Below are 25,134 nucleotides of genomic sequence, written 5' to 3'. Positions count from 1 at the left end.
GGGAGGTTGTCGGAGTTGGTGCAGCTGGGCTCCTTTGTTGGGGTTGTCATTTTCTATATTTTTGTTATTTGTTTATAGGTAAGATTATGTGACTAAATTTGTAGATTAAATTTTATAATCTAAATGATATGGAAGTTGATGATTGAATTATTGCTTAAGTGTTATTAAAATAAATACTAAATTTGGTGTAAGGTGGAAGATAATAGTTAGGCATTTATTAAAAAAATTATAATTTTTTTTTATTTGAATGTATTTTTTAACATTTTTTTATTAATTAAATTAATTTGGACCGTTGGATTTCAAAAAGATTAAAATTTGGACACATGGCTAACGGTGACAATTATGATGTTTTCCTATTTTTTAAGGTTAAACTTGGACCGTTGATCTGGAAATCAAAGGGTTTAGATTGTGCCATGTCAATACCTGTTGGGGTTCAAATTCAATTCTTTTTATTTTTGGAAATCCAACGGTCCAGAAAATTAGCTCTTGGAAATCCAACGATAGAGATTGTGCCATGTCACCCCTCTACCGAAGCCCTTGAGTGCGCCTATCAGAGAGGGCCCCCGCTTTGCATCTGTTAGGAATGTGTGCCCACTCGCGGTGTTTCCTACGCGCTTGGCGCAAAAAAAAAAAAGCTGGATATTGGGTCAGTGGATAATTGCCTGGTTGCCAAATTGGGCTCCCTCGTAGCCCAAGTAGATACAGAGGGGTGGACTGGGTTTTGGGTGGGGAAGGAAGGGGATTAATTGGACTGTCTCCTAGGGGATTCACATGGGGTGGAGTTGCGCTTAAGAGGTGGGCAATTTTTTTTTTTTTCGCAATTGTCCGCTACAGAAGATCTGAAGCCGAAGCTAAAACCGGAAGCCATCCTTCTGAGTATCTCACTCTCCCTCTCTCTGTCTGCGATTGCAATAGCTTTAGCTATGGCGGTAAGTCCTGATCCCGAGATCCATTCTCACTTCCAGACCTTCATAATTTCGTAATTTTGATTCTATCAATTTGAAAACGTATGGCGCTTTTTCTTCAGGACTCGTCAGGCATGACGCTGATGGATCTGATCACGGCGGACCCATCCACAGTATCAGCCTCCGCCTCCACAACGACGTCATCGTCGGCGTCGACTCAGCCGGCTCAGTCCTCTGGCTATGCGGCTTCGCCACCGAAAAGCAGCAGCTCCTCCGGTCTTCCGACAGCTTTGGGGAAGCCAGCCGGCGAGAAAAGGTCGAAGAGGGCGTCGCTGATGCAGATCCAAAACGACACCATATCTGCCGCTAAAGCTGCGCTGAATCCCGTACGCACCAACATCAACATGAACAGCATCATGCCCAGAAGCACAAGCAGAAGCAGAAGAAGGTCCAAACCAATCCCCCAAAAACCAAACCCCACCTTTACACCCCCCCCCCTCTTTTTTTATCGTTCTCAAATTGGTTAGTAATTGTAATGTGGAATTGCAGCCTGTTTCGTATGCGCAACTGACGAGGAGCATTCACGAATTAGCTGCTGCATCCGATCAAGTAAACCATTTCCCATATTTTCAGTTTTCACTTAACTCTTGTTCAATAATTTTTCAAAAAATGTTTGATTATTCATTTGTATACCTTGTTCATTGTTAATAGAAAAGCTCCCAGAAGCAGTTAGTGAATCACGTCTTTCCCAAGCTTGCCGTGTACAATTCTGTTGACCCTTCGGTCGCACCTTCCCTTCTCATGGTATGTTTCTCTCTTTTACATGCTATTTGCGAAAACTTTCCTTCTACATATGGTATGCTATTTTCAATTGGGATTCTTTTGAGTTTTGATTACTCTATCATGTCCATTAGCACATATTTATATACACAAAATACTCAGCACATCAATTCGTTTGGCCAGACATTGTGAATTCTCAATGTTGGAACTTAATCTTAGTTTCCGTGTGTGAGTGGCAGTTTGTGGGGTAGTTCTAAATGTTGTGTAAGGTTTCTGAGATTGTGCGCCACCGGGAGGATGTGTCTTCTAGAGCTAAAGTTATAGACAGGGAACATGATGGAGAGGGTTGGAGGTTCCTGAAAGATAGAAGTGTGACTTTACAGTTTACAGTTTATTACCATGCCTTGATATGAGCCCTGCCTTTCTGTTCGAAAAATATTCTGTCTGCTAAAGTGCCTCCAGAGGTCTCTTTATTTTCTGGATAGCTTCTTTGAGAGCAATCCTTAATAGTGTAGAAAAATCTATTGCATGGTTCTAAGAAATGTTGTTGATAAGTCTTCGTTCTTTCTGCAGCTTAATCAGCAGTGTGAGGATAAGACTGTTTTGCGGTATGTCTATTATTACCTGGCCAGAATTTTATCAGATAATGGCGCACAAGGTGTAAGCACTGGTGGTGGGATCCCAACTCCAAACTGGGATGCGCTAGCTGACATTGATGCTGGTGGAGGGGTGACTAGAGCTGATGTTGTACCAAGAATAGTAAATCAGCTAACAACAGAGGCTTCAAATGCTGATCCAGAATGTAGAGTTATTTCTTACACCATTCTTGTTTAATAAGAGCATATCTAATGCATGCAAACTAGAAGGAAAAAGTATTATTTAGCCCCAAATGACAAAACTCAATTTTCAGCCCCAGGGCTCTTCAAGGGGCCAGTCTAGCCCTTACTCTTGCTCAAGGCTCTTGAAGGGTCAACTTAGGAAGAAATTGGTAGCCAATGAAAACTAGCCATTGAACATTTTTAGCCCCTAGCCTCTCACACTATCTGAACAAATATTTTTTTTTTGAGAGGGCTATATTTCATGAATAATGACATTTTGAGAGGTCACCCTGGCCCTTGCCCTTTCCACTAGACATGCTCTAATGCTTTGAGCTTCTTTTTAACACTGCATGTCATGGTTGTCCCATTTTTGGAGTAGTTTAGAGTTGTATGTTTTCTTCTAAAAGAACTCACTGCACAAAGGTCCATGTTCCAGCATACTAAGGGCACACTAGATCTATTTGAAGTCTGTATACAGTATTTGAAACAGATGTGAAATGTACTAGGTTAACCAAAGTAAAAATTCTGAGGGGTTAACTTGAAGCAGGGCTGTTATTGTATTTTATTAAAGAAAGAAACTTTATTAAACTATAGGTACAGAAGTTAGTGAATGTGTATGGGTTTGAAATAAGTATGCAAATAATGTCATTCAAATGAAGCCTTATATATTTAATTTAGAGTATGGTGCTTTGTTTAATTTAACTTTTCTTAACTAACCTTTAGACTTCTTACTGTTCTTTATTAGTCTTAGTATAGTCATCATTTGAGAATGGTGGGAATGACAGCTTTTTCTGGTGGCTGGCACTTTTTGGTAATTAAGGTTTAGAGAGGTTAATTGATTTTACTTTAATTTTGGAGGAAATTGGAGCAATGATCCTTGAACTTTAACCCAATTGGAGCTTTGGTCCCTGAACTATAAATCAATGACCATTGGTCCCTGAACTTGTTAGAACATGGAGCAATGGTCCTTTTCTTCAACTCCGTTACATATTCCATTGCGTGTCACATGAGGCTGATTTAAGGGAAAATAAGGAAGTGCAGCCGATTATTTGAAGCCAAAGTCTAATTTGCAGTCCTCCTCCACTCCCTACTGAGGACATTCTTAACTCCACCTATATATGGCTTTCTCTGCTATGGAAAAGTCAACCAAGCTACCTCCAATAAAGACATTTTTTTGGTGGAAAAAAAATTGCTGGGTGTGGTAATGATTGTCAAAGGGAAGAAAGTGATGGCTGAAAGGATAGAGAATTAGAAAAAGAGGGGTGGGGGGTTTGAGGTGTTAATTGGGATCAGATCTGATGTTGTTGTGGTGGAGCAGGTGATTTATTTTCCTTATTTGCCCCTCGACTCAGTTAATTTGCACAGAATATGTAACGGGGTTGACGAAAAGGACCAATGCTCCTCGTTTTGACAAGTTTAGGGACCAATGGTCATGGATTTTCAGTTTTGGGACCAAAGCTCCAATTGGCTTAAAATTCAGGGACCGTAACTCCAATTCTATTTTAATTTTGAAAATGTGAGGCCAGTGTCGGTGTTCTCACATTGTAGATAGTGGGTTTGACATATGAATTTGAAAGTTTCTTTACTTTTGGTACATTAATTGTGTGGGTTATGGTTTTAAAAAGTTTATACTTTTGAGTAGTCAATCTTGATTTCTCTGTGTATTTTTAATTTTTAATTATGAGCTCTGACATAAGGGAGAGAATTCGGTAATAGATTCTTAAAAAGGGAAAAAGTAATTGCCAATATCTCTTCATGTATCGTTTTCTTTAAAAAGGTGGGAAAAAGTAATACATTCTTAAAAAGGGAAAAGTAATTGCCAATATCTCTAAAGTGTCAATATAGGCTCTGTTTATTTTTTTTGGTCAATAGGCTCTGTTTATTAATGTAAACTATTTTTTTTTGTTGAAGTTCATGCACGAAGACTGCAAGCTTTGAAGGCCCTTACATATGCTCCTTCAACCAATTCAGAAATATTGTCCAAATTGTACGAAATTGTCTTTGGCATTCTTGATAAGGTATGCATTTGGGTCTCTTATATAAACTCGAATGTTTCTTACTATAGGCTGATGTCTGAATTGTCTGTGGAATGTTGTTCTTTTTGGTAAAGAAGAGTGATTTAGTATCTACAAAAATTGACCATCCAAACAAATAAAGCCGAACAAAAGGATCATATATAAGAGGGAACTCCAAGTTTATGAAGCTCTGTTGTGATGATGACTATTACTTTTGCCTGTGTTTATGCATTCAGGAAATTCCAATATCAAAATGTGGTTGTGAGGCTGAACATCTTATATGGTTTGACTGGTGGATTTGTATTTCAAAAGAAAATTGAAAGGGCTTGTCTTTTTGTTCATTGTGAACAGTTTGTTCATGAATGCTACCCGCAGCGTTTAATGTTGCAATATATAGGTTGATATCTCGCAGATTGAAATGGCCTTGGATAAGATTTAACTTTTAAGAATAATAATAAAGTATTGTTTGGTAGATATGTAAAATTTTTCTGTAGAGAATATTTATCAAGATTTTGCGTAACACCCTTTTTTTTCTGATTTCATGATGATATTCTTCTTATTTGACGGTTCTATAATGCTTTTAAGTTTCAAATTGTAATGCCTGTTTTATATGGATATTAAATACTAGGTTGCTGATGGCCCACAAAAACGCAAGAAAGGTGTATTTGGGACTAAAGGTGGCGATAAGGAGGTAAATCACATCTAGTCAATTTTTATTTTTTATTTTCTGCTGGCAGGCTTGTAGTTGTATTTGTTTGTTGATTCCCCTACTTGGTGGTATTAGCGTTGTTTCTTATGAAATTATTGAAAATTGTGTACACACTTCACACGTCATTGCTAAAAGACTGCATTGAGAAAATAAGCAGATACACAAAACAGATGAGAAGTCCAACAATTAAGCAAAAAACCTAGGCAAAAATTCTCAAGAACCACTCGAAATATCAACCCCCCCCCCCCCCCCCCCTACAAATTAGAGTGAATCAAACTAAGTGGAGTTACTTTGAAATTATTTGACTAAGAAGCTACAAGAAGAAATATAGCAAAGCCTTATTGGGTAAGTGGTTATGTAAAAACTAACCTACAGCAGCTCCCTGATCTATTAAGTCTATATAACTTGATTGGCTGGAGACAGAGGAGCCCACGAGGATGCTCAGATCCTAACTTTTCTCCAAGAGATCTGTTCATCCCCACTATAATTCTAAAAAATGCTTCAATTATGCACCTGCATTTTTCTTGTTCCTTAGTTGGTAGTCAATGAGTTTCTCCAAAACTAAGCTGATTACTTGTTGCATTTAAGCTAAAATAATTTTTGTTTTCCACTTCAGTTCATCATCCGGAGTAACTTGCAATATGGCGCCCTAAGTTCTTTGAGAAGACTTCCGTTGGATCCAGGAAACCCAGCATTTCTATATCGTGCTGTTCAAGGGTATGTTTTCGTTCAATATCTTGGTTTATTTTTATTGCTTAAAGTTTTTCTTGGGAATATTTTTCTAAATCAATTTTCTTATAAACTCCACGTGGAACATATCCATGTTGTCGGGAATTTTTGTTGTCATATATGTATTTTCACAATCCATGAGTTTGAGTTGGAGAACTTTGTTACGATCGAACGATTTATCTTTATATTTTCAGTTTCTGTTTTTCTCATGTCCTTTCTATGCTTTGAATCTGTTTTACTTATCCTTAAACTGGCAACATTGATTTGATTTTGTTACCTACTTCATGATTACTGGGGTATCTTTAGAAATTGTGCCTGTGTTCTGAAATTGGTTCTCTAAGTAAAAAAAATTTGTGTTTCACTTCAGGGTTTCCTTTGCTGATCCTGTTGCTGTAAGGCATGCCTTGGAAATTCTGTCTGAGCTATCTACAAAAGATCCTTATGCAGTTGCAATGGGCTTAGGTTATTGAAAAGTTTAACCTTTCAAAGCTTTGTCTTTACTTGTGATTACAGTGTAATTATATAACTAACCATTGGTAGTGTTTATGCTTCTAATGCTTTGCAAATTATTACCTTTATGCAGGGAAACATGCAGAGCCTGGAGGTATTCTTTCTAATTTTGTTGTCTTATTCTCTTACTGTTTTATTAATGAAGAGTTTGCTGTTCAAAGTGGCATGTATGATATTTAAAAAAGTTTAGTTTTAACATTTCTAGTTTGATGCCAAAATTGAGAGCAAAACGTTTTAAAAATCTTGGCTTTATTCCTAGTTTAGAGTACAGGGTTTGCACTTAAATATTCCATCTGATTTGTTGACTCGTGTGTCTAACTATTATCATGGAAAAAGGAAATGCTTTTAGTTTGAGACGGTGTGTGTGTGTCTAATTATTGTCATGGCAAAAGACAATGCTTATAGTTTGAGCCAGGGTCAATCCTAGCAACTAGAGCTGAGTTAATACTTAATATAAGTGATTAGATATCTGATATTTATGTTTGGCACCTTATTTTTATTCTGTTTTACTATGAAAATGAAAGAAAAATAAGACTTGTTCTATTCGAATGAACCCCTCTCTCGAGCCTTGAAGAAACCCCCTCTCCTCTTCTATATGGTTTACTGTTTACTATGAATTTTGTGAATAAAATGGTTTCTGGACATATCTGGTTTAATGCCAATCGGATAGCTTTTTTGTCTACGAAGTCAAATTATAATGTTAGTTTGTTATCTTAATATGCTAAATCATTTCTCTTACTGCATTTTGTGGCGTCTTGCTTGTTTCTATATATCAGGGGCTTTGCAGGATGTCCTCCATTTGCATGATGTTCTTGCTAGAGTTGCTCTAGCGAGGTTGTGCTATACAATTTCTAGAGCTCGAGCTTTGGATGGTAACTCTATGTGATGATTCTTCATTTTTTTTTTTCTCTATTTGATGCATTTGTTTCCTGACAAGTTGTATGATTTATGCTATATGTTTTTTTTTTTTAATGTTACATCTACAGAGAGGCCTGATATTAGATCTCAGTTCAATTCTGTGCTTTATCAACTTCTCCTGGATCCCAGTGAAAGAGTCTGTTTTGAGGCAATCTTATGTATATTAGGAAAACACGATAACGCAGAGAGGTGTTTATACCTTCCTTTTATATTTTGTTACTTCATAGTTATAGTGGATGGTAGGTGGTTGTATAACTAGAGCTCTACCCACCTACTCATTTACTTGGATATCAGTTTTCTTACATTTGTTTATATATAGATTTTTAGCTTACCCTTCCATAATGTAGTTCCGAAGAGCGAGCTGCTGGATGGTACCGATTAACTAGGGAAATTCTCAAGTTGCCAGAAGCACCTTCTGTAAAAGATTCCTCTAAAGATAAATCTCAGAAGACAAGGCGTCCACAACCACTTATTAAACTTGTAATGAGAAGGTTTAAGGATTTTTTTATCTCTGTCTGTCTCGTTCATTTTGATATCAAAATGAGCTGAAAATTAAGGTTGTTTTCGAAGCAGATTTTCATATACAGGAGTCTGGTTTCTCAGGTTTTCAAATGAGATTGTTTTAATCCATCTGGTCTTTTCAGGTTGGAGAGTTCTTTCCGCAGTTTCTCTAGGCCAGTACTCCATGCTGCAGCAAGAGTTGTGCAGGAGATGGGGAAAAGTCGGGCTGCTGCATTTTCTGTAGGCATACAGGATATAGATGAAACAGTGCATGTTAATACATTTTCCGAGACTCTCGATTCACAGGATTCGGATAGTAATGAAACTTCACATCCTGAAAGTAATTCTTTTTACATTTTATTTTTGACAAGAATCCTTCAACCTTTTAGTTGCTGCTTCATGTCTTCCATAGCATCTTTATTAATTCTTGGCAGCACAAAAAATGAATGGTCTTTTGAGATATGTATGTGGTGTTGATTTTGCAGCTTTATTTTAGTCACTGGAAATATTTCATTTTTGTTGCAATACATTTGAGCTGAAATTATCATTAATGGAAAACTAAGGTGTGGGTTCTTTTTGGAGTGACTAGTAAGACTTTCTGGTGTTGGACTTTTTCTTTATTGAACAAATGTACAGAGGCAGTGGAGAACTGATAAAGTTATGTTGTCTCTTTGCTGTGGTTGTTGAGGAACAGACAGCAAGTTAAATATTATATATTGGTCTTGTGGATTACCAATACAAATGCTCAAAGAAAAAAAAAAAAAAAAGCAAATCCAATGAATGCGATGTCCTGAAACCTGTTAATGTTTTCTTTTTAAAGGAGAAGAAACCCGTAGAAGTTATTTCACTGTTCTTTTTCTTTTTCTTTTCACATAGGTATTCGCAGAACTTCTTTATCTGCTGGAGTAGGTGGAAAGGATACAATTGCTAGTTTGTTAGCTTCGTTGATGGAAGTTGTGAGGACAACTGTGGCGTGTGAGTGTGTTTATGTTCGGGCAATGGTAATTAAGGCGCTGATCTGGATGCAAAGCCCCCATGATTCGTTTGATCAACTAGAATCTATTATTGCATCGGAGCTTTCTGATCCATCTTGGCCAGCTACTCTATTGAATGACATTTTACTCACTTTGCACGCTCGTTTTAAGGTATTTAGTTGACAATAAAGTATTTGATTGTAAATGGCATTTGTTTGGAAGTTGATATGTGTAGGAGAAACAATGTACATATATATATAAATCCAAACGGTAAAGATAATTCTTACCCAATTCTAGCCAACTGCTGCTCCTCAATCAGACGATAAAAGGAGGAAAGGTATATGGCCAAAATCTGATTTTAACGTATATACGCCTGCATATTTTAACTTACTTCCATCTTGTTTCCCGCTGTTTATCATGGTAGTTTGCGTCTAAAGAGTAAAAACTTTTGTTTTAATAGTAATTTTTTGGTTGTACATTACTATATCTTGTTCTTTTGATGATGAGAACTGGACCCTTGGTTGGGAGAGTTGGGGTGGACCACTTAAAAAGTTGGATCTTTTCTACAAAATAAAGAAAATGCATGTTAGTTTTTGGAAAATTTATTGAAAAAGGTACGAGGCTGTGTTAAGAATATCATTTTGATGTGTTAATTTTAATCAAGAAAAAATCAAAGAGAACAAAACCTGAAATCAAAGTAGATCAGAAGAACATCAAGTCCATACAACCACGAAATCATCAAATTTATCTGTCGGATTTTGCATTTTAGACTATATTTTGTTTTACTCAACTTTGAAAATAAAAGTATGGAGCACTAGTAGTAGGATGGGATGTTGGGAAGGGGGGTTAACCATACCATGTCCAATTAATCTTACTGGCAGTAGAATTGATAATGGACAAAGATCCACGTTAGGGTTTTGTTTAATTTCTTTAGTGTTGTGCATGCCAGTTATCAAGTCTAAATAAGTTCTTAATTTGTTTTCTTAGGCAACTCCAGATATGGCTGTAACTCTTCTTGAAATCGCAAGGATCTTTGCAACTAAAGTTCCAGGCAAGATTGATGCTGATGTATTACAGCTACTGTGGAAGGTAAATTCCTTTAAACCTCACTATATGTAGTTCTTATCTTTCTAAAATGTAATTCTGTATTTCTTGTCCTTATCTTGCATTCCTTATTGTAAAGTCTATGGTTCCGTATGTTTGTCCATTGCTTGCGTATGTGACTAGTCATTCAGTTATATTTCGTACTTTTTTATTTTCATGTTTGTTTTTACTTTTATGGGCTTGAGTGGTGTATGATGATATGGTGGGTACCTTCTTTTTTTCTTTTAATAAATGACTCCTTCAGGGAAATTGCAGATTGTATACCCCCTGCATTGTCTATTAGCCTTAAATTTGTGATGGAGTTGTGTAGAGAGGTAAACTGAGTTGGATTATTCAAGTAGGCGGTTACATCAGAATATAAGGACCTTTCTTTCTCTAACATATCTAGGGAGATTGGAAGTCAGCTGTGTGCTAATTTCAGTTAAGAACTTGGAATACTCTGTTTTTTCTTCTTTGTTTCGAGGTTTTTCTTTTAGGTAGTTTAACAGATACTTTAAATATTAAAATGGACTTCTGGTGCAACCCCACTCTTTGTACAGATTGTTCTTAATAAAGTTTGTGTTTCATCCCCAAAAAAATTGAACCTTAGTGAGAGGCATACCATTCAGTCCCTTCTTACAGTTACTGACTTGTTAAGTGAGGATTTTCTTTCTATTTTCCTTTCTTAATGATTTAGTCTGGTAACCTGGTAACCACCGTAGCAATGATATTGCAGTGCAAGGTAGCATGTGGTGGAGTTAGTTATTAATAGCCAGGGCCCATTATTATTAAATGGGTTATAGCTAGTGTTCTTTGTTATTTTCTTATGAAAAAATAGATGGGGTCCATGAACTGGAACTGGGCATCTGTGTGACGTGCTTTTAGCTGTGTAAATCTTTAATCTGTTTTGTTGGATTGAAAGACAGTTGGTTAGGTGTTTAGGTAGTGAGAATGGTTGGCATGCTCTGGTGGTTGTTTTTTGTACTTAAGACTGGACTCTTGTCCACCGCTTGTAACATCAGAGTTTGTGCCGAAAAATGTTTCTTCTCAAGAAAGAAGTGAAGTGGAACTGAATCTTGTTTATGTTGTTCATATTGTAAACCTGAATGTTATTCTTTCCCTCTCCCTTTATTTTTCTGTATTTTATACTTTGCTGGGTCTTGTACTTTTTCTCTATCCCAGTTCTGTTTCTCTGTTTTCAGTCAACCTTTTGGATTTAGTACCCTCTTCTACCTCTTGAAGAGTTAAAAGACTCTCTCCATTTTACATTAGTTATCCTTGGTATCCCTTTCCTTTAACAACTTGCTTATACTGAAATCTTCAGTGGAAGCACTGTTTATTAGGTCATTGACATCTTGTATATGTGATTGTTTTGATTGATTGTTACTATGGACCATTTGCAATTTCAGACCTGTCTTGTTGGAGCTGGTCCGGATGGGAAACACACTGCATTAGAAGCGGTTACCATAGTTCTTGATTTACCACCACCACAACCTGGGTCGATGTTGGGCCTCACATCGGTAGATATGGTATCTGCGTCCGATCCAAAGTCAGCTCTCGCATTACAGAGATTAGTACAAGCAGCAGTAAGCATTTGTTTAACCAGTTGGTTCTTTGTTATTTCCTTTTCTCTTTATTGCTGAGTAATTGTATTGTTAGGTATGGTTTCTTGGAGAAAATGCAAACTATGCTGCTTCTGAATATGCTTGGGAATCTGCAACCCCTCCTGGTACTGCATTGATGATGTTAGATGCAGATAAAATGGTTGCTGCTGCCAGTTCTCGTAATCCTACTCTTGCTGGTGCATTGACTAGGCTTCAGAGGTGCGCATTCAGCGGCAGCTGGGAGGTATTAACCTCCAACTCAGTGTCAACCATTTGTCATTTGTTATTGGCTCTATCTTAGAATGATAAGAGGGTGAATTAAATACAAATTTTGGTCAACCTGCCCTTACTAGCATGGGTCTGGCAATCACAGTTAAGGATTGTAATGATCTGTTGAGGGATGATTTCGAAAGCATTGGAACGATGGGAATGGTAGTTAAAACATTGTTATGGATACAGGAGTAAAACAGTTTTCTGTGGGATCTTGTTTCTTAATTCTACAATATTTTTGAACTTCTTTCACATTAGTAGTTGTGTACAAACAAATTTGTTAACATGTGAACTCACCAGCTGCTTGTTTGATTCTTATATATTGTTGGTCCTGTTGGGTTCTTCAGGTTCGAATTATTGCTGCTCAAGCTCTTACAACTATGGCAATAAGGTCTGGTGAGCCGTTTAGGCTACAGATTTATGAACTTTTGCACACGTTAGCACAGGGGGGAGTTCAGTCCCAATTTTCTGAGATGCATCTCAGTAATGGGGAAGATCAAGGAGCTAGTGGCACAGGTCTTGGAGTTTTAATTAGTCCCATGATTAACATTCTTGATGAGATGTATAGAGCACAAGATGATTTGATTAAGTAAGTGATACAAAATTTACCCAAAGAAAAGAAAAGTGATAAAAGAAATTTCTTCCTAACATGTTTCAATTTTTTAGTATTCACGTTAGTTTGTTGTTGCGCAATCAGGGAAATACGCAACCATGACAATGCTAATAAGGAGTGGACAGATGAAGAACTTAAGAAATTATATGAAACTCATGAAAGGTTGCTTGATCTTGTTTCACTGTTTTGTTATGTTCCTAGAGCGAAGTATCTGCCTTTGGGGCCCGTGAGGTACAGAGTCACTTACCGTGCTTTGATGATTATTTTGTGTTGTATTTGAAAGAATAAGAGGAGTAAGAAGTCTTCTTTTTTTTATACATAAAGTTTGTTCCAAAATTGGAGATGCAATTGTCTAGTTCATTTAGAAAATTCTCGGAAGAATAATGTCTGCCTTTTGGATCAGTGCTTTACTCAAACATGGAACGTGGTTCACTTGAGTTTTCTCTTTTCTGTCTCGTCTCTTTGTTTCATTATGCACAATTTTGGTTAACTTTTAAAACATCCAATATCATTTTTGGCACAATTTTGCAGCAAGTAGACCCTTTATTGAGCTTTTGTTCTTCCCATTACTCCCATGCCCTTTCTTCTCATGCAAAACTGGCATGCCAATTAACCAAGGTTGTTGTCGATGTTGGTGGAAATATTTGTAGTCCAAGTTTTGAAGAAATTGGTGGAAGCATCAGAAAAAAATGTATACATGCAAAAAATTTCTGTTGTGAAACCTTTTAATCTTAAATAAAGTATTTAGCATGATACAATTAGGATATTATTTATATAGTTAAGTAACTAAGAAACTAGTTATCCATATACTTATGAGGTGAATATAGAAGAAAATTTTAGTATGATCCTTGACTAAGCATTCTAAGGAGTGTAAGCATTATTCAAGAGTGAGGGTAATTTACAACTATTTTCTATGCACAAATCATTTCTTTGTGTGAATGACTCAATAATTGTTTGATCTAAAATTTTATGAGAGGATTCATATATATATGAGTGTGATTACTTGTCCATATGGTTTCACCTTATTTCTACCCTTATTTCTTATTTAATTCCCGTTTGCAATCTTATGACAGTGCAAAACTGATTGACATCTACCGCACGCGGCACAATATTAGTGCGTCAGCTGGTTTAAGTGATCCAGCGGTTGCTACCGGGATTTCTGATCTTATGTATGATTCCAAACCAACAGCTGAAGAACCTGATGTGCTTGATGATGACCTTGTAAATGCTTGGGCAGCTAACCTTGGTGATGATGGACTGCTAGGAAACAATGCACCGGCAATGAGCAGGGTAATAGATTTAATTGCTTTAACATTAAAGTTAAACATTTGGTTTGTCTTTAGAATACTATCACGGTGAAATTGTTTTTTAAGTGCATTGGTCGTAATGAAAGTGGGACATTTATTGGCATTTTACTCTTATGCCGCTTTACACACGCTGAATTTGAAACTACCAGTATTTATATAATTTAGATTTGGGAGGTCTCTAGATTATTTGTTCTTAAAATCCCCGCCTAGCGTTGCCTAGGCCTGCCTAGGCGCTAGGCAGCGGGCCACCGCCCTGCTTAGGCGCCCGCCTAGGTTGCGACTCTCACTTAGACAGAAAATATTATTTTACACTTTGTTTTCCAGTTAATAGTAAGAGACTTGTTGAATACTTGGATGAACTCTCATTATACTTGTGCCCCATGTTTTCAATATATTCTAATACTTCATAAACCATATGTAATTCTATTTTGCAATTTATGTATCCCAATACAATTATGTATTTTTTTAAGTATAAGTAGACATTTATTTATATGTGATTGTGATATAAGAAAGGCTTTTTAGCCAAAATGGTCCATGATATTTGCATAACACATCACTTTGGTTCCTGAGATTTGAAATCAATAGAAGTGGTCCCTGAGATCGTCTATCATCAATCATTTTGGTCTTTCCATGCAAAATTATGTTAAATAAGGACCAAAATGACAAATGTACCCTCAATTTAATAAACAATAGGCCAAAATGATTTGACAAAAACTAAGGGTATTTTGGTCATTTTATTCTTATTTAATGAAGATTTTTCACGGAATGACCAAAATGATTGATGGTGGACAAACTCAGTGACCAATTCTATTGATTTCAAATCTCAGGGACTAAAGTGAGGAGTTGTGCAAATCTCAGGGACCATTTTGGCTAAAAAACCTATAATTAAAATTAAAAAAAAAACCGCCTAGACACCTAGGCGTTAGGCTCCTGCCCGTCGCCCGACTAGTGCCTAGCACCTTTCAAAACTCAAAAAAGATCCTTCCCATGTTGTATCTTATTATCTAGCTTTCAGCTGGAGTTTAAGAGAGGGAATTTGTAAAATTTTATGATTTGATGTCTTTATCTTGCTCAAAGACTTGAGACTTTGATTATTCAGTGACATGAGGCATTTTCTTAAGACTTTAATTATTCAGTGACATGAGGCATTTTCTTGTATGTCTTTTTGGTTAATTGCTAATCCAAACTTTCCCATCTTTGTTCTCTTTGGTTAATTGCTAATCCAAACTTTCCCACCTTTGTTCTCTACAAAGTAATTTGAAAGTTTTGGGTGCCTACTAAAATTTCTATTTCTTGCTTATCTGTTTGATGGTAAAATCAATACCTGTGATATGGCTCGAAAGGGAAAGGTCCTAAGCTTCATAATCTCTTCAGTGGTGCGTCTGAGCAGTCGTGTCGATGAATCTTCCAACTGTATATTCTTCTTTTACATTTCTTCTTCACTTCCGAAATGTATGGTTTGTTACTTCTGACTTCTTGTTTGGAGTGGGTACTTCCAGTTCTTGCGGAATGGTTTTTCTTAGGGAAGGAGTTTAGAAGAACTGCTACTGTGCTGTATTGACCTCTATTTGAGTGTTGTGGTGGAAAGGAATAAAAAAATCTTTGATGATAGAAAGAAGAGTTGGCTTCATTGTGGCACGTAATTTTATTCCTAGCTATTCTGGGCATCCCTGTCTAAGCTTTGTAAGGGTATCCCTTTTCCTGTAGTACGGTCCATGTGTATTTGTCAGCTAAATGATATTTTTCAGAGCTTTTAAGTATTGATTCAAGCTCTTCATATAGAAAATAGGAATTTGGGCTCAATTATCATTAATTTTGTATTTAACTTGCATGCACCGTTGGCTTACAGTATAACTATAACTTGATCCATTTTGAATGGATGATCATTTCACTTCTACTTCCTGTTAGGTTAATGAATTTCTTGCTGGTGCTGGAACTGATGCTCCTGATGTTGATGAAGAAAACATAATCTCGAGGCCTTCAGTTAGTTATGATGATTTGTGGGCAAAGACCCTTTTAGAGAGTTCAGAGCTGGAGGTATGTGTATTACATAACGTTCCTCATATGGCATTTCATGAAATGTAATAGAGGTGGAGTTTTCATGTATAGAATGAGGAGGTTGTTGCTGATTATTCTTTTGGCATGTAGGAGGATGATGCGAGGTCATCTGGGACATCTTCCCCAGAATCAACAGGATCAGTTGAAACTTCGATATCATCTCACTTTGGTGGAATGAACTACCCTTCACTTTTCAGTTCACGACCGGTATGAGATGCATTGGTCAAGTTAAAGTTTTATTTTGGTTTCTTTTATAAACTTCTACTTCTTTGTTTGCATTTGCCAATGTGCTAGTACAATTGTACTAGGATTGGTTTTTTAGGCTTTAGAACTTTAATGAAGTGCCTAGTTCTTAAGTTTTAAACAATAAAAACTGGGCAAATAAAAGGTTGGCAAGATACTTTAAGTGATCTTGCAGTAATCACCATATGCTAAGAAGGGTCATTAGTAAATTTATGCTAAATTTGTTGTTCTGTTTTTTGTTGGTACCGACTATATACATACCATGAAATTGTTACAATCTTGACTCCATGGAAGTGTAGCCTTTGTCTTTAAGATTTAATTTTTGAATCAGGCTGGGGGAGTGTAATATTGAATTATTCACTTTTCACATTTACCCCTCTGCCTCATAAACTGTGTTTGAGCAATTCTTGATAATCTTGGTGACCTAATCTGATAGACAGTTCTTTTTGTCTTGGAAACTAATGGAGGAGGGGGAGAGAAATGGATTAGGGAGAGTCTGGACCAATTAGCTTTTTTAATTTGTAAAATTTCTTTTGCTTGACAATTTTTTCAAATTCTACTAAAATTTATTAGTTTGCGGTGTTTTGGTGGAGTATGATGGACCACAGCTAGTGCACATAGTATGAAATGGTAATTGGAGCTCATGAAGAATTGATTTAAATATTGTCTAGATATGAGGCATGTAAGCAATCCTAGATATGTGGTTAAAATGTGTACATGAACGTTTGATCAGTTGTATAATGTTATAATCTGTACAAAAATGTGCTTTTGATTTTTCAAGAACAAAACAAAAGAAGCACCTGAGTTCTAAATTTGTACTTTTTGTGTCTGAAAAATCAAAACTGAGGATTAGTGATTAGGATCATTCTCTGACATAGTGTGTCTCGCAAAGGGTTGATTGACAATTCTGATTTATAAGAACTAAGATCAAATATGTTCTTCACCCAAACTAACATATTGCCTGATTGATGTCCAGAAAATTACTGGGTGATTATATATTTGTACTTAAAACATACTCTATATCTCCTAGTATTTCGGATTTAGTTTTTTGTTGAATTAATCATTTGTAACAGGAGAGGTCTGGAGGGAGCAGATTTAGCAATCCATCTACAGGGGGTCCCTCATTCAGTGAGGGTTTAGGATCTCCAGTTAGTGCTCGTGGCCTCTCTTCTAGCTATTTTTTCCCCTTATGATTCTGTCAGAATTGTAATTCTCCTATTTCTTTCCAGATTAGAGAAGAGCCTCCGCCATACTCATCACCTGCCACACAAAGATACGAGTCATTCGAGAATCCGTTAGCTGGGCGTGGATCCCAGAGTTTTGGATCTGAAGATGACGAACGTACTTCTTCTGGAAATCCTCAAAATGGAACGGCACTTTATGACTTCACTGCTGGTGGAGATGATGAGGTAAGTGAACTCGTAGTGATTTAGTCTTGGCCTTAAAGTTGTGTTTTATGACCTAAGGGTGTATCATTCCTAACGTTACAGCAAGCATTGTGTGAAATGATACATAAGTTTACTGGATTAAGTTTCTTGTTTTTGATGCATCTACTATTGCCGTCTTTTCAGTAAGACATTTTGAGCAGTTTCAAAGGAAATATGGAGGTGATTGACCTGAGTTTTCTGTCCATGCAGCTAAATTTAACAGCAGGAGAAGAGGTTGTAATAGAGTACGAAGTGGATGGCTGGTTTTATGTAAGTGTACAGAGAGAATAGGATAAAATAAAGACTAAAAGAAAAAGGAAAATTCGTTTTTGTGTTTCTGTACTCCTATATCTGGAAAGCAAGTAAATCACTCTTTTCTGTCCCAGACAAAAATTAAAAAAAAAAAAAAAAAAAAACAATTTGCTTCATCAGATTTTCAATGGAGCAATTTTTCTCCCTAGTTACTCTTTGAAGGGATGTTGGCTTGCTGGTGAGGCAAGATATTGTATTCATGGCTGTTGCTAATGTGCATTTTCACTCATTACAGGTGAAGAAGAAACGCCCTGGGAGGGATGGAAAAATGGCTGGGCTGGTCCCCGTCCTTTACGTTAATCAGTCTTGAATTACAGATTGTACAAGCAAGTTTGGTCCTCTTTTGTTGTTCTGCACAGCCTTATTACATGGCTGTCTGGTTTTGAGAAGTCACGGTGCCTGCTCGAATATTGGAAGTTTCAGCGTCTAGTTTCTTGAGTGTCCAAATACATTAATAGTTTGAGCTGTGGGGGAGTTCCCTGAAGAATCAATAGTGTATTAACTTGTGTTCGTTCTCCTTGACCTTTTCTCGGCTGTGGTTTTGATGTTGTAACTAAAAGAAACAGAGCCAGTATTTGGTCGAATATCACCGAGAGTGTTGTTTGTATCGGTTGCTTGTCTACTCGTGTACGTATGTATAATAGTATAGGGGTAGAATGAATCAATTTATTATACAGGAGGGAGAGGTTCCTTGTTTGTTTGGCTGTAACCAGAAGAATAGAATGGCTATTGTATTCACACATTTTATGGATGTAATTTTTGTTACCAGATGCTGCTATAGATTTTGGAGGTTTCCACATTTTCTCCCTGTTTAACTCACCCGTTTGAGAACTGTTTATTTGCTACTGATTTGGTGAGTTTTGAGTCTCCACTTGGGAGAAGAACTCACGGTTGCATTCTGTCCCAATGAAATAAAGGCGTGTAAGAAGTTTTTGTTCACGTCTTTATTTTATTAGCATAGAACGCCACATGGCGGTAGATACCAATGTTATTTAAGTTGTTCTCCTTGAGTACATGTAGTGGGATTCTAATTTCTTCAACTTGTCTTCATGGTGGGACCCATGAGTCATTTTGCTCGAGTCTAGTTGGTACGACTATTATCAAGCATGTTCAGTATGTTACCAGATCACCAAAGACCAAACCATTAAATCCCACACGGTTTGTTTTAAGCATTCTCCACACATGGGTCAGATAATGAAAAAAGAAATCTTGTGTAACAGTAAATGCATTTTCTGAATTCATTCATTCTTTTATCGATTGATCAACCTCCCAATCCCAAATCCAAATGGAGGGGTAACACGACAGATTCTTCTTCCTCCGTTACCCAGTCGAGCCACCAGCAGAAAACCAGTAAGACAACCCTAAAATTACAACCACTAAAAGGCATCTCAGACGGACAGGCGGACAATAGTTAACGGATACAACCTGCATTGCATTCACCACATCGCCAAAACCAACAACCTAATTCTAACCCTACAACGAGGAGAAACACAAAATGAGCTTCAAATACAAAATCAAACAGCCTTCCTGCCAGGCATGCCTGCTCGGAGTACCGCCTAATTTCTCTGGAAAAGATAAAAAGGTTAAAACCGGAGTCAGCTTGCATCCTGACTGCTTGAGATGACAAAATTACCACCTCACACTTTGCCAGTGAGTGAACTACTCTTAAACATCACAAAAGTACACTGTTGTCGCCGCATGCATGCCTAAAATGCCTAAGCACTAGTAGTTGATACTACTGTTGCCTTCCTGTCAATTGACTTGCCGTCGTCTACACCTTTACTACTTTCAGATGACAGAGCTAATTCTTTGTCACCCTCTTCCAACTGCAATACTTGAGATAAGTTATCAGATATTTGGTCCACGGAGGAAACATGTTCAAGTATAACTGACGCAGAATCTGTTTTTGAGCTAATGTCATGTTCAGTTTCTGCTACTACTTTGCTACTACTTCCTTTCAACTCCAGGGCTTGATCAAAACTATTGGAAATTTCATTAACAGAATCAACGGCAACTGAATCAGAAGCATCTGTAGTTGAACTAGCTTCTTGTTTAACTTTCCTTTCCTTCAAGGATTTTTCCCGCTCATCATAAAATTCAAAATCATCTATAATAGATGTTCGTGCATCAAAATCATTGAAAATTTTCAACAGCTCAATACCTTGTTTGAGATTCACCTAAGAATATTTCACCATCAAGAAATAAAATGTAAGTCAGATGTAAGCTCTGAATCCGCATAAGAACCAAACTTTTTTTATTTGAAAGCAACATAAGAGCCAAACTTAAACTAAGACAATAAGGTAAAAGGAAATAGATTGAATGCAATACATGTGAACTGTCTACACACAAGATTAATATTTCGATCACTTCATACAAGAGAGATTTTAAACCACATGTAACCCATAGAGAAATAATGGATAAACAAAGAATAGTTTGGAAAGTAATTTTTTATGGTTGACCCATTAGTTAAGACCTAAGGGTGCTCGATTACATCTAGATTCTAAATGGGTTCAAATAAGCCTTCTCAACTCCAATTCAAACTTGGCATGTTTATTATTTGGACAAGACAAACCCAACATGGCTCACCCATTTGAAAGGTTTTGAGAGGACAAGGCAACTCCTAAATAAAACTCAAGAAAACGTCATGCAATACATCATGCTTTAAGAATGAACATGAAGTATACAAAATTCCAGTCTAGTGATCTAATCTTAAAATCACAAATAAAATAATAAACGACCATGCATAGTTGAAAATCACAAATCACAAATCCGGTATCCTAGGGCTTCTCTAGGGTCATAGTGGCCACAAATACCAAATAATTATTGACCATGCATAATTGAACACCAAATCTAAACTTTTTTTGTTTGTAAATGAAAATGGAATTTTAATGAAAGTGACAAAGATGGAGAAAGATAAGCTACCTCCTGACAATCTCGGCTGTGCGTGACAGGCTTATTATCATTATTTTCAAGTAGAATGTGACGGAACCGAATGTTAGGAACATCCTTTACAATATGCCACTGAACCGGAAATTGCCCACTCCACCTATCTTGCTGCCAGTAATCAGCATCCTTCTCAAAATCTACAGGTCCCACCATTTCCGCTACTCCACAAAACTGTCCGCTAGCATTAACCTGTAGTGAGTTGTAACCAACAAAATCTAAGAGGACTTCCAAAACTAAAGAGCATATAGTTTAGATCATATCACCAACAAATATAGAATAACTTTATCACAAGCAACAAATTTCTTGTAAGCACCTATAGTGTTTCTACAGAAAAGAACATGAAAGTCAGTTTATTCCCTTCGTCTAGTAGGAATACATAACAATATTCTGTAGCAGGATTAGTTGACTACACCTAAAAGAAAAAAGGTGAACAAAGAAAAATGACCACTTGAAACCACAAAAGCATTTTAGCAAACAGTTATTAGGTCCAAGGAATGACATATACGGAAATTTGCATGGTTTATATTACTGAATGAATCTCAAAGAGAGATTGCCACTTAAAACTTTTAGTTATCACCTGGATCTTATGGGCACCAACACCCAATCATTCTACCTAATGCTTTGTGACGCCGATACCAATCATATACCCACCCACTTTCAACTAGGACCCCCTCAGCCCTGTTGCTCAAACAGGTAGGAAGATAGGGACAGATTCTAAAAGTTATCAAAGAAGCATACCGAAAAGAATAGGAAGACTGCACAGCTGCCTTTTTTCTTTGCCTCATGATAAGCAGCATCAAGTTTCTTGTTTCCATGAGGCGTGCTAGCCCAAACATTGTATTTAATACTTTTGTGAACATTGTCCTCACTGAAAGACTTAATGATAAAGAATTTTGCATCCTCATATTCTGTGACAAAATCTAGCCGGTTCAATGAATCAAGGTTAATTCCAGAAGCAGATAGATCCATTTTCCTAACACTAGATGAAGAACCCTGGTCGGAAGTACTCTTTCCCTTCATCTTCGAAGCCCTTGGTCCGTGATTGCGGTCATTGAAGATATCATGTGAATTATTATAAGTGGAAACTGAATCCCAGTCCCTCTCTCTTCTTCTGGCCTTGTCAACATTTGGTCGGTTCTGGTCATTACCAAATGAATATGAAGCACCACCAGAGTTTGAGCTCTGATAAGAACTACCAGGAGGATAGCGTCCACCAAAGGAACTTGAACCCAATCCATATCCATGCATTGGTCTCTGTTGATGAGAAATCTGAAAGTAAATCATAGATCATCTCTTAGTCATCCCCATAAAAAGTGCATCAAGTTGGCATGGCAATGGTTCAAGTTTAAAAAGGAAATTCAACACTTGATATGCATAAACATTAGAGTAAACAAAAAATAATCAACAGAGTCCATAGATTTCATTTTAGTTATAAAACCCAAACTGAGATACAATTAGAGATAATATGCCAAATCTTATGAGCCTTCAAAGAGATGATAGTAGGAATGACCCCCAAGTATGGTTAGCATTTCAAATATTCAAGAATTGACTCATGGAAGGGCAGCACTGTCTTATCCGACTAGTAGTATGAGTAACTAAGACCCTATCAAAAACAGTCATACACCAATTGCAATGACCCTTTGACACATAATCTTTTTTCGTACCACGACGTGTTTCAACCTCTACCATATTTCTAGGAAGAAAGAGTCCAAACGATGTCCAAGGATGACAAAAAACTACCAAAATTCCCACCCCAAAAGAGAAGGGGAAAAACAAGACCAAAAGAATGTAATATAATTAACGTGCCATATCTCTGAAATCTTGAATTACACCAAGAACATGTAAATATGTACCACCAGTGTGGGTGCAATGATACTATATGCCTTTTATAAATACAAACGTAGTATTCTGATCACCAAGCACATGGGAATTATATCTATGGTGCTGACCATAACATAAAAGCATGCCTCCTATACTTAACATATAAGTATGACCAAAGTTGTATGTGTTTTTTGATTTCTAACAACAGTACTAGTAGCACTATAGCAGTTCTTCCAGTCTACGAACAACTCTTTATCAAGGAATTAATATAATGAAGTTAAAAAGAAAACAAACCTGCCCAGCATTGTGTTCGAATGACCCAAAAATGCCCGTTGGTGGAGAATAAATTGTTGCCGATGCTAAAGGACTAGAACCAAGATGTCCGGACAGATCTCCACTAAATGATCCATAATTTACCATGTAACCTGATCCTGGCCCATAGCCCATGTTGTCAGTGCTAGTGCTACTACTTTCTGATGTCATCAACTCAGATGGCTGGGCGTAGTAAGATGGAGAGAAAGGGACCTGTTGTGTAGAATAAAGTTGGCCATCTACCATTACAGAAGGCAAAGGAGTAGCGACTGGTGAATACTGTCCATATGCAATTTCGGGATTGAAGCCATAACCAGAGTGAAACAGAAGAGAGGGATTATCATTGTAGATGACCTGAAAAGACAACAGAAAAATAAACCACAGGTAAGTTTGGCTCAAAGGGAAATCAGAGATTCAGAAGAATTGCACAAGTGAAGGTATACTCACTGGTGATAAAACATGCATTCCATCAGCATTATATGGAGAATATCCATCCCAAGTACCAGTGTTATTGCCATAATCTGAAAACAGACGGAACTTTGAAATCTGAATCCTTACAACTTTAATTATATGCTATGAGAAGAGCGGCAGAACATTGTCATTATTACCAAGAGCTTTTATTTCTTATGGGGAACACCAAAAAGAATCATGACATTTAAAACATAGTTCATGAAATCCCACAGAGAAAGAAGCAACACTAAGAGTTCACATGAATCAAACTACAGCTAACATCAAACCACTACATCATGAACTCCTGGAGAAAGAAACAAAAGTTCAGAATTTGACTTAACGTGCAAGTGCAATGTCTGTCACAACACTTGAGGGTTTATGGGAATCAGACTATAGCTAACGTCAAACCACTACTATTTAGCTGATCCTGATGTTCCTAAAGCAAAGACAGCAGAAAAAGGTGAACAAACTAACCACCATAAATGTTCCGTTCATGAGATGAATACAAATTAAGCAGATGGGGGGTGCTTCGTGCTCCACTAACATCTGAAGACTTGGGTTGTTGTGTAACATCGCCTGAAGGCCCTATGATGACTGCAGCTGGAGAAGGATTCGCTGAAACTATTCTTTCATCTTCGGGCAAAAGTGGCTGAATATAAATTACAAAATCAATAAAATACAGCTACCCAAGCCTTTGAATACATAGGAATAAATAAACAGATACAACATTCTTAATGAATATACAACCAACTACCTGCTCTTTCAAGATATCTGACTTAACAGGTCTCTCTCCTGCACCCGGAATTGCAGATGTTCAGTATAACAGATGAACAATAGAAGCACAGAAACAACAAAAACATCACCATGGAACAAAACAACCCTATCTTAGGGTTTGGGGATCAAGAATTCAACCAAAACACAGGAAACACCATAAATTTTTCGAGAATAGTGACCTGAAATATAAGCATTTCGCAAACCATACTTGGCAGCGGACCAACAAAGAATTCTCATTAAATCAACCAACAAAGAATTCTCATTAAATCAAACTAATCTGGAAAATACCAAAATCAACGTGAATGACAGAAAATAACACCGACCCAGAAATTCTTACTGAATATCAACAAACAACCAAACACAAGTAGACACAGAACATCAAACATTTCCACCCAAAAAACAAAAACTGGAAAAAACAAGAGATACCAGTGGAGACGATCCGATCTTGGTCGCCTTGATGCTTGTCCATATATCTAAGATAGGGATCTATGAGAAGAGAAGCAGCTCCGACGAAAGGAAAATTTCAAAACAAAGAGAAAATGTTGGAGGGGAGATAGAAACAGAGAGGGGTTTTTGGTGTTTTGAAAAGAGGGAAAAATAATAAGGGAGGGTTTTAGGTTTTGTGACAGGAGAGAAAGAGGACTGGACGATTTCATTTGGGTGTTGTAATTAATCAATTTTATATTAATTTAGCTTTCCGATTAAGGCGGTCCTTTTGAATTTTGGTGGGATAATTGGTTTAGGCTCGTTTAGTTTATGATTTAATCACGGGCTAATTATATTTAGAAGGTAATATCTGCATACTATTTTTCTTTCTAACATAATTTTGGTTTGTTGATCTGGTTTAGAATAGAATTAAATAAAGAAGCGTATAGAATAAGAAAAATGTCTACAAAAATTATTTTCCATATAATTTACTCCCACTTACTTTTTTTTCACAAACTTACAATGTTGTACTATACTTCTCATATGATTATTTATGTTGTAAATGCCATTTATATTTCAATCACATAATAATTTACTTGAAGGGAATCCAAACTTAATTTAAGAGGGCG

The 25,134-nt window shown here is 36.8% G+C and overlaps 2 protein-coding genes across 3 annotated transcripts; one reads left to right on the top strand and one right to left on the bottom strand.

Moving 5' to 3' along the window:
• The first annotated feature begins 765 nt into the window (after positions 1-765).
• On the top strand, positions 766-18,575 carry LOC103965049. Of its 2 annotated transcripts, none has more exons than XM_009378063.3 (27): positions 766-929; positions 1,028-1,353; positions 1,455-1,514; positions 1,617-1,709; positions 2,259-2,487; positions 4,415-4,521; positions 5,147-5,209; positions 5,844-5,944; positions 6,324-6,418; positions 6,540-6,560; positions 7,243-7,338; positions 7,453-7,573; positions 7,732-7,875; positions 8,029-8,225; positions 8,762-9,030; positions 9,847-9,948; positions 11,352-11,528; positions 11,602-11,790; positions 12,164-12,405; positions 12,514-12,660; positions 13,503-13,719; positions 15,645-15,773; positions 15,885-16,001; positions 17,111-17,185; positions 17,267-17,446; positions 17,675-17,734; positions 18,012-18,575. In XM_009378063.3, the coding sequence occupies exons 4-27, from the start codon at positions 1,707-1,709 to the stop codon at positions 18,084-18,086; spliced, it is 3,156 nt and encodes a 1,051-aa protein (XP_009376338.2). In that variant the 5' UTR covers positions 766-929; positions 1,028-1,353; positions 1,455-1,514; positions 1,617-1,706; the 3' UTR covers positions 18,087-18,575. The 2 variants fall into 2 exon arrangements, with proteins under 2 accessions (XP_009376338.2, XP_048435502.1); XM_048579545.1 differs by having other exon boundaries at positions 1,028-1,364; positions 1,453-1,514.
• On the bottom strand, positions 18,012-24,768 carry LOC103965048 (YTH domain-containing protein ECT3-like). The gene is made up of 8 exons (XM_048579546.1): positions 24,506-24,768; positions 24,060-24,097; positions 23,780-23,954; positions 23,303-23,376; positions 22,838-23,209; positions 21,461-21,991; positions 20,699-20,911; positions 18,012-19,953 (listed from the first exon to the last, which is right to left on the bottom strand). The coding sequence occupies exons 1-8, from the start codon at positions 24,546-24,548 to the stop codon at positions 19,492-19,494; spliced, it is 1,908 nt and encodes a 635-aa protein (XP_048435503.1). The 5' UTR covers positions 24,549-24,768; the 3' UTR covers positions 18,012-19,491.
• Positions 24,769-25,134: the final 366 nt, after the last annotated feature.

This window comes from the organism of the source record quoted next, unplaced genomic scaffold (assembly GCF_019419815.1).
Source record: "Pyrus x bretschneideri cultivar Hongxiangsu unplaced genomic scaffold, Pyrus_bretschneideri_v1 Contig14, whole genome shotgun sequence".
Lineage (NCBI taxonomy): Eukaryota > Viridiplantae > Streptophyta > Magnoliopsida > Rosales > Rosaceae > Pyrus > Pyrus x bretschneideri.
The sequence above is the reverse complement of the archived record's forward strand: the minus strand, read 5'-3'. Positions and strand labels throughout refer to the sequence as shown.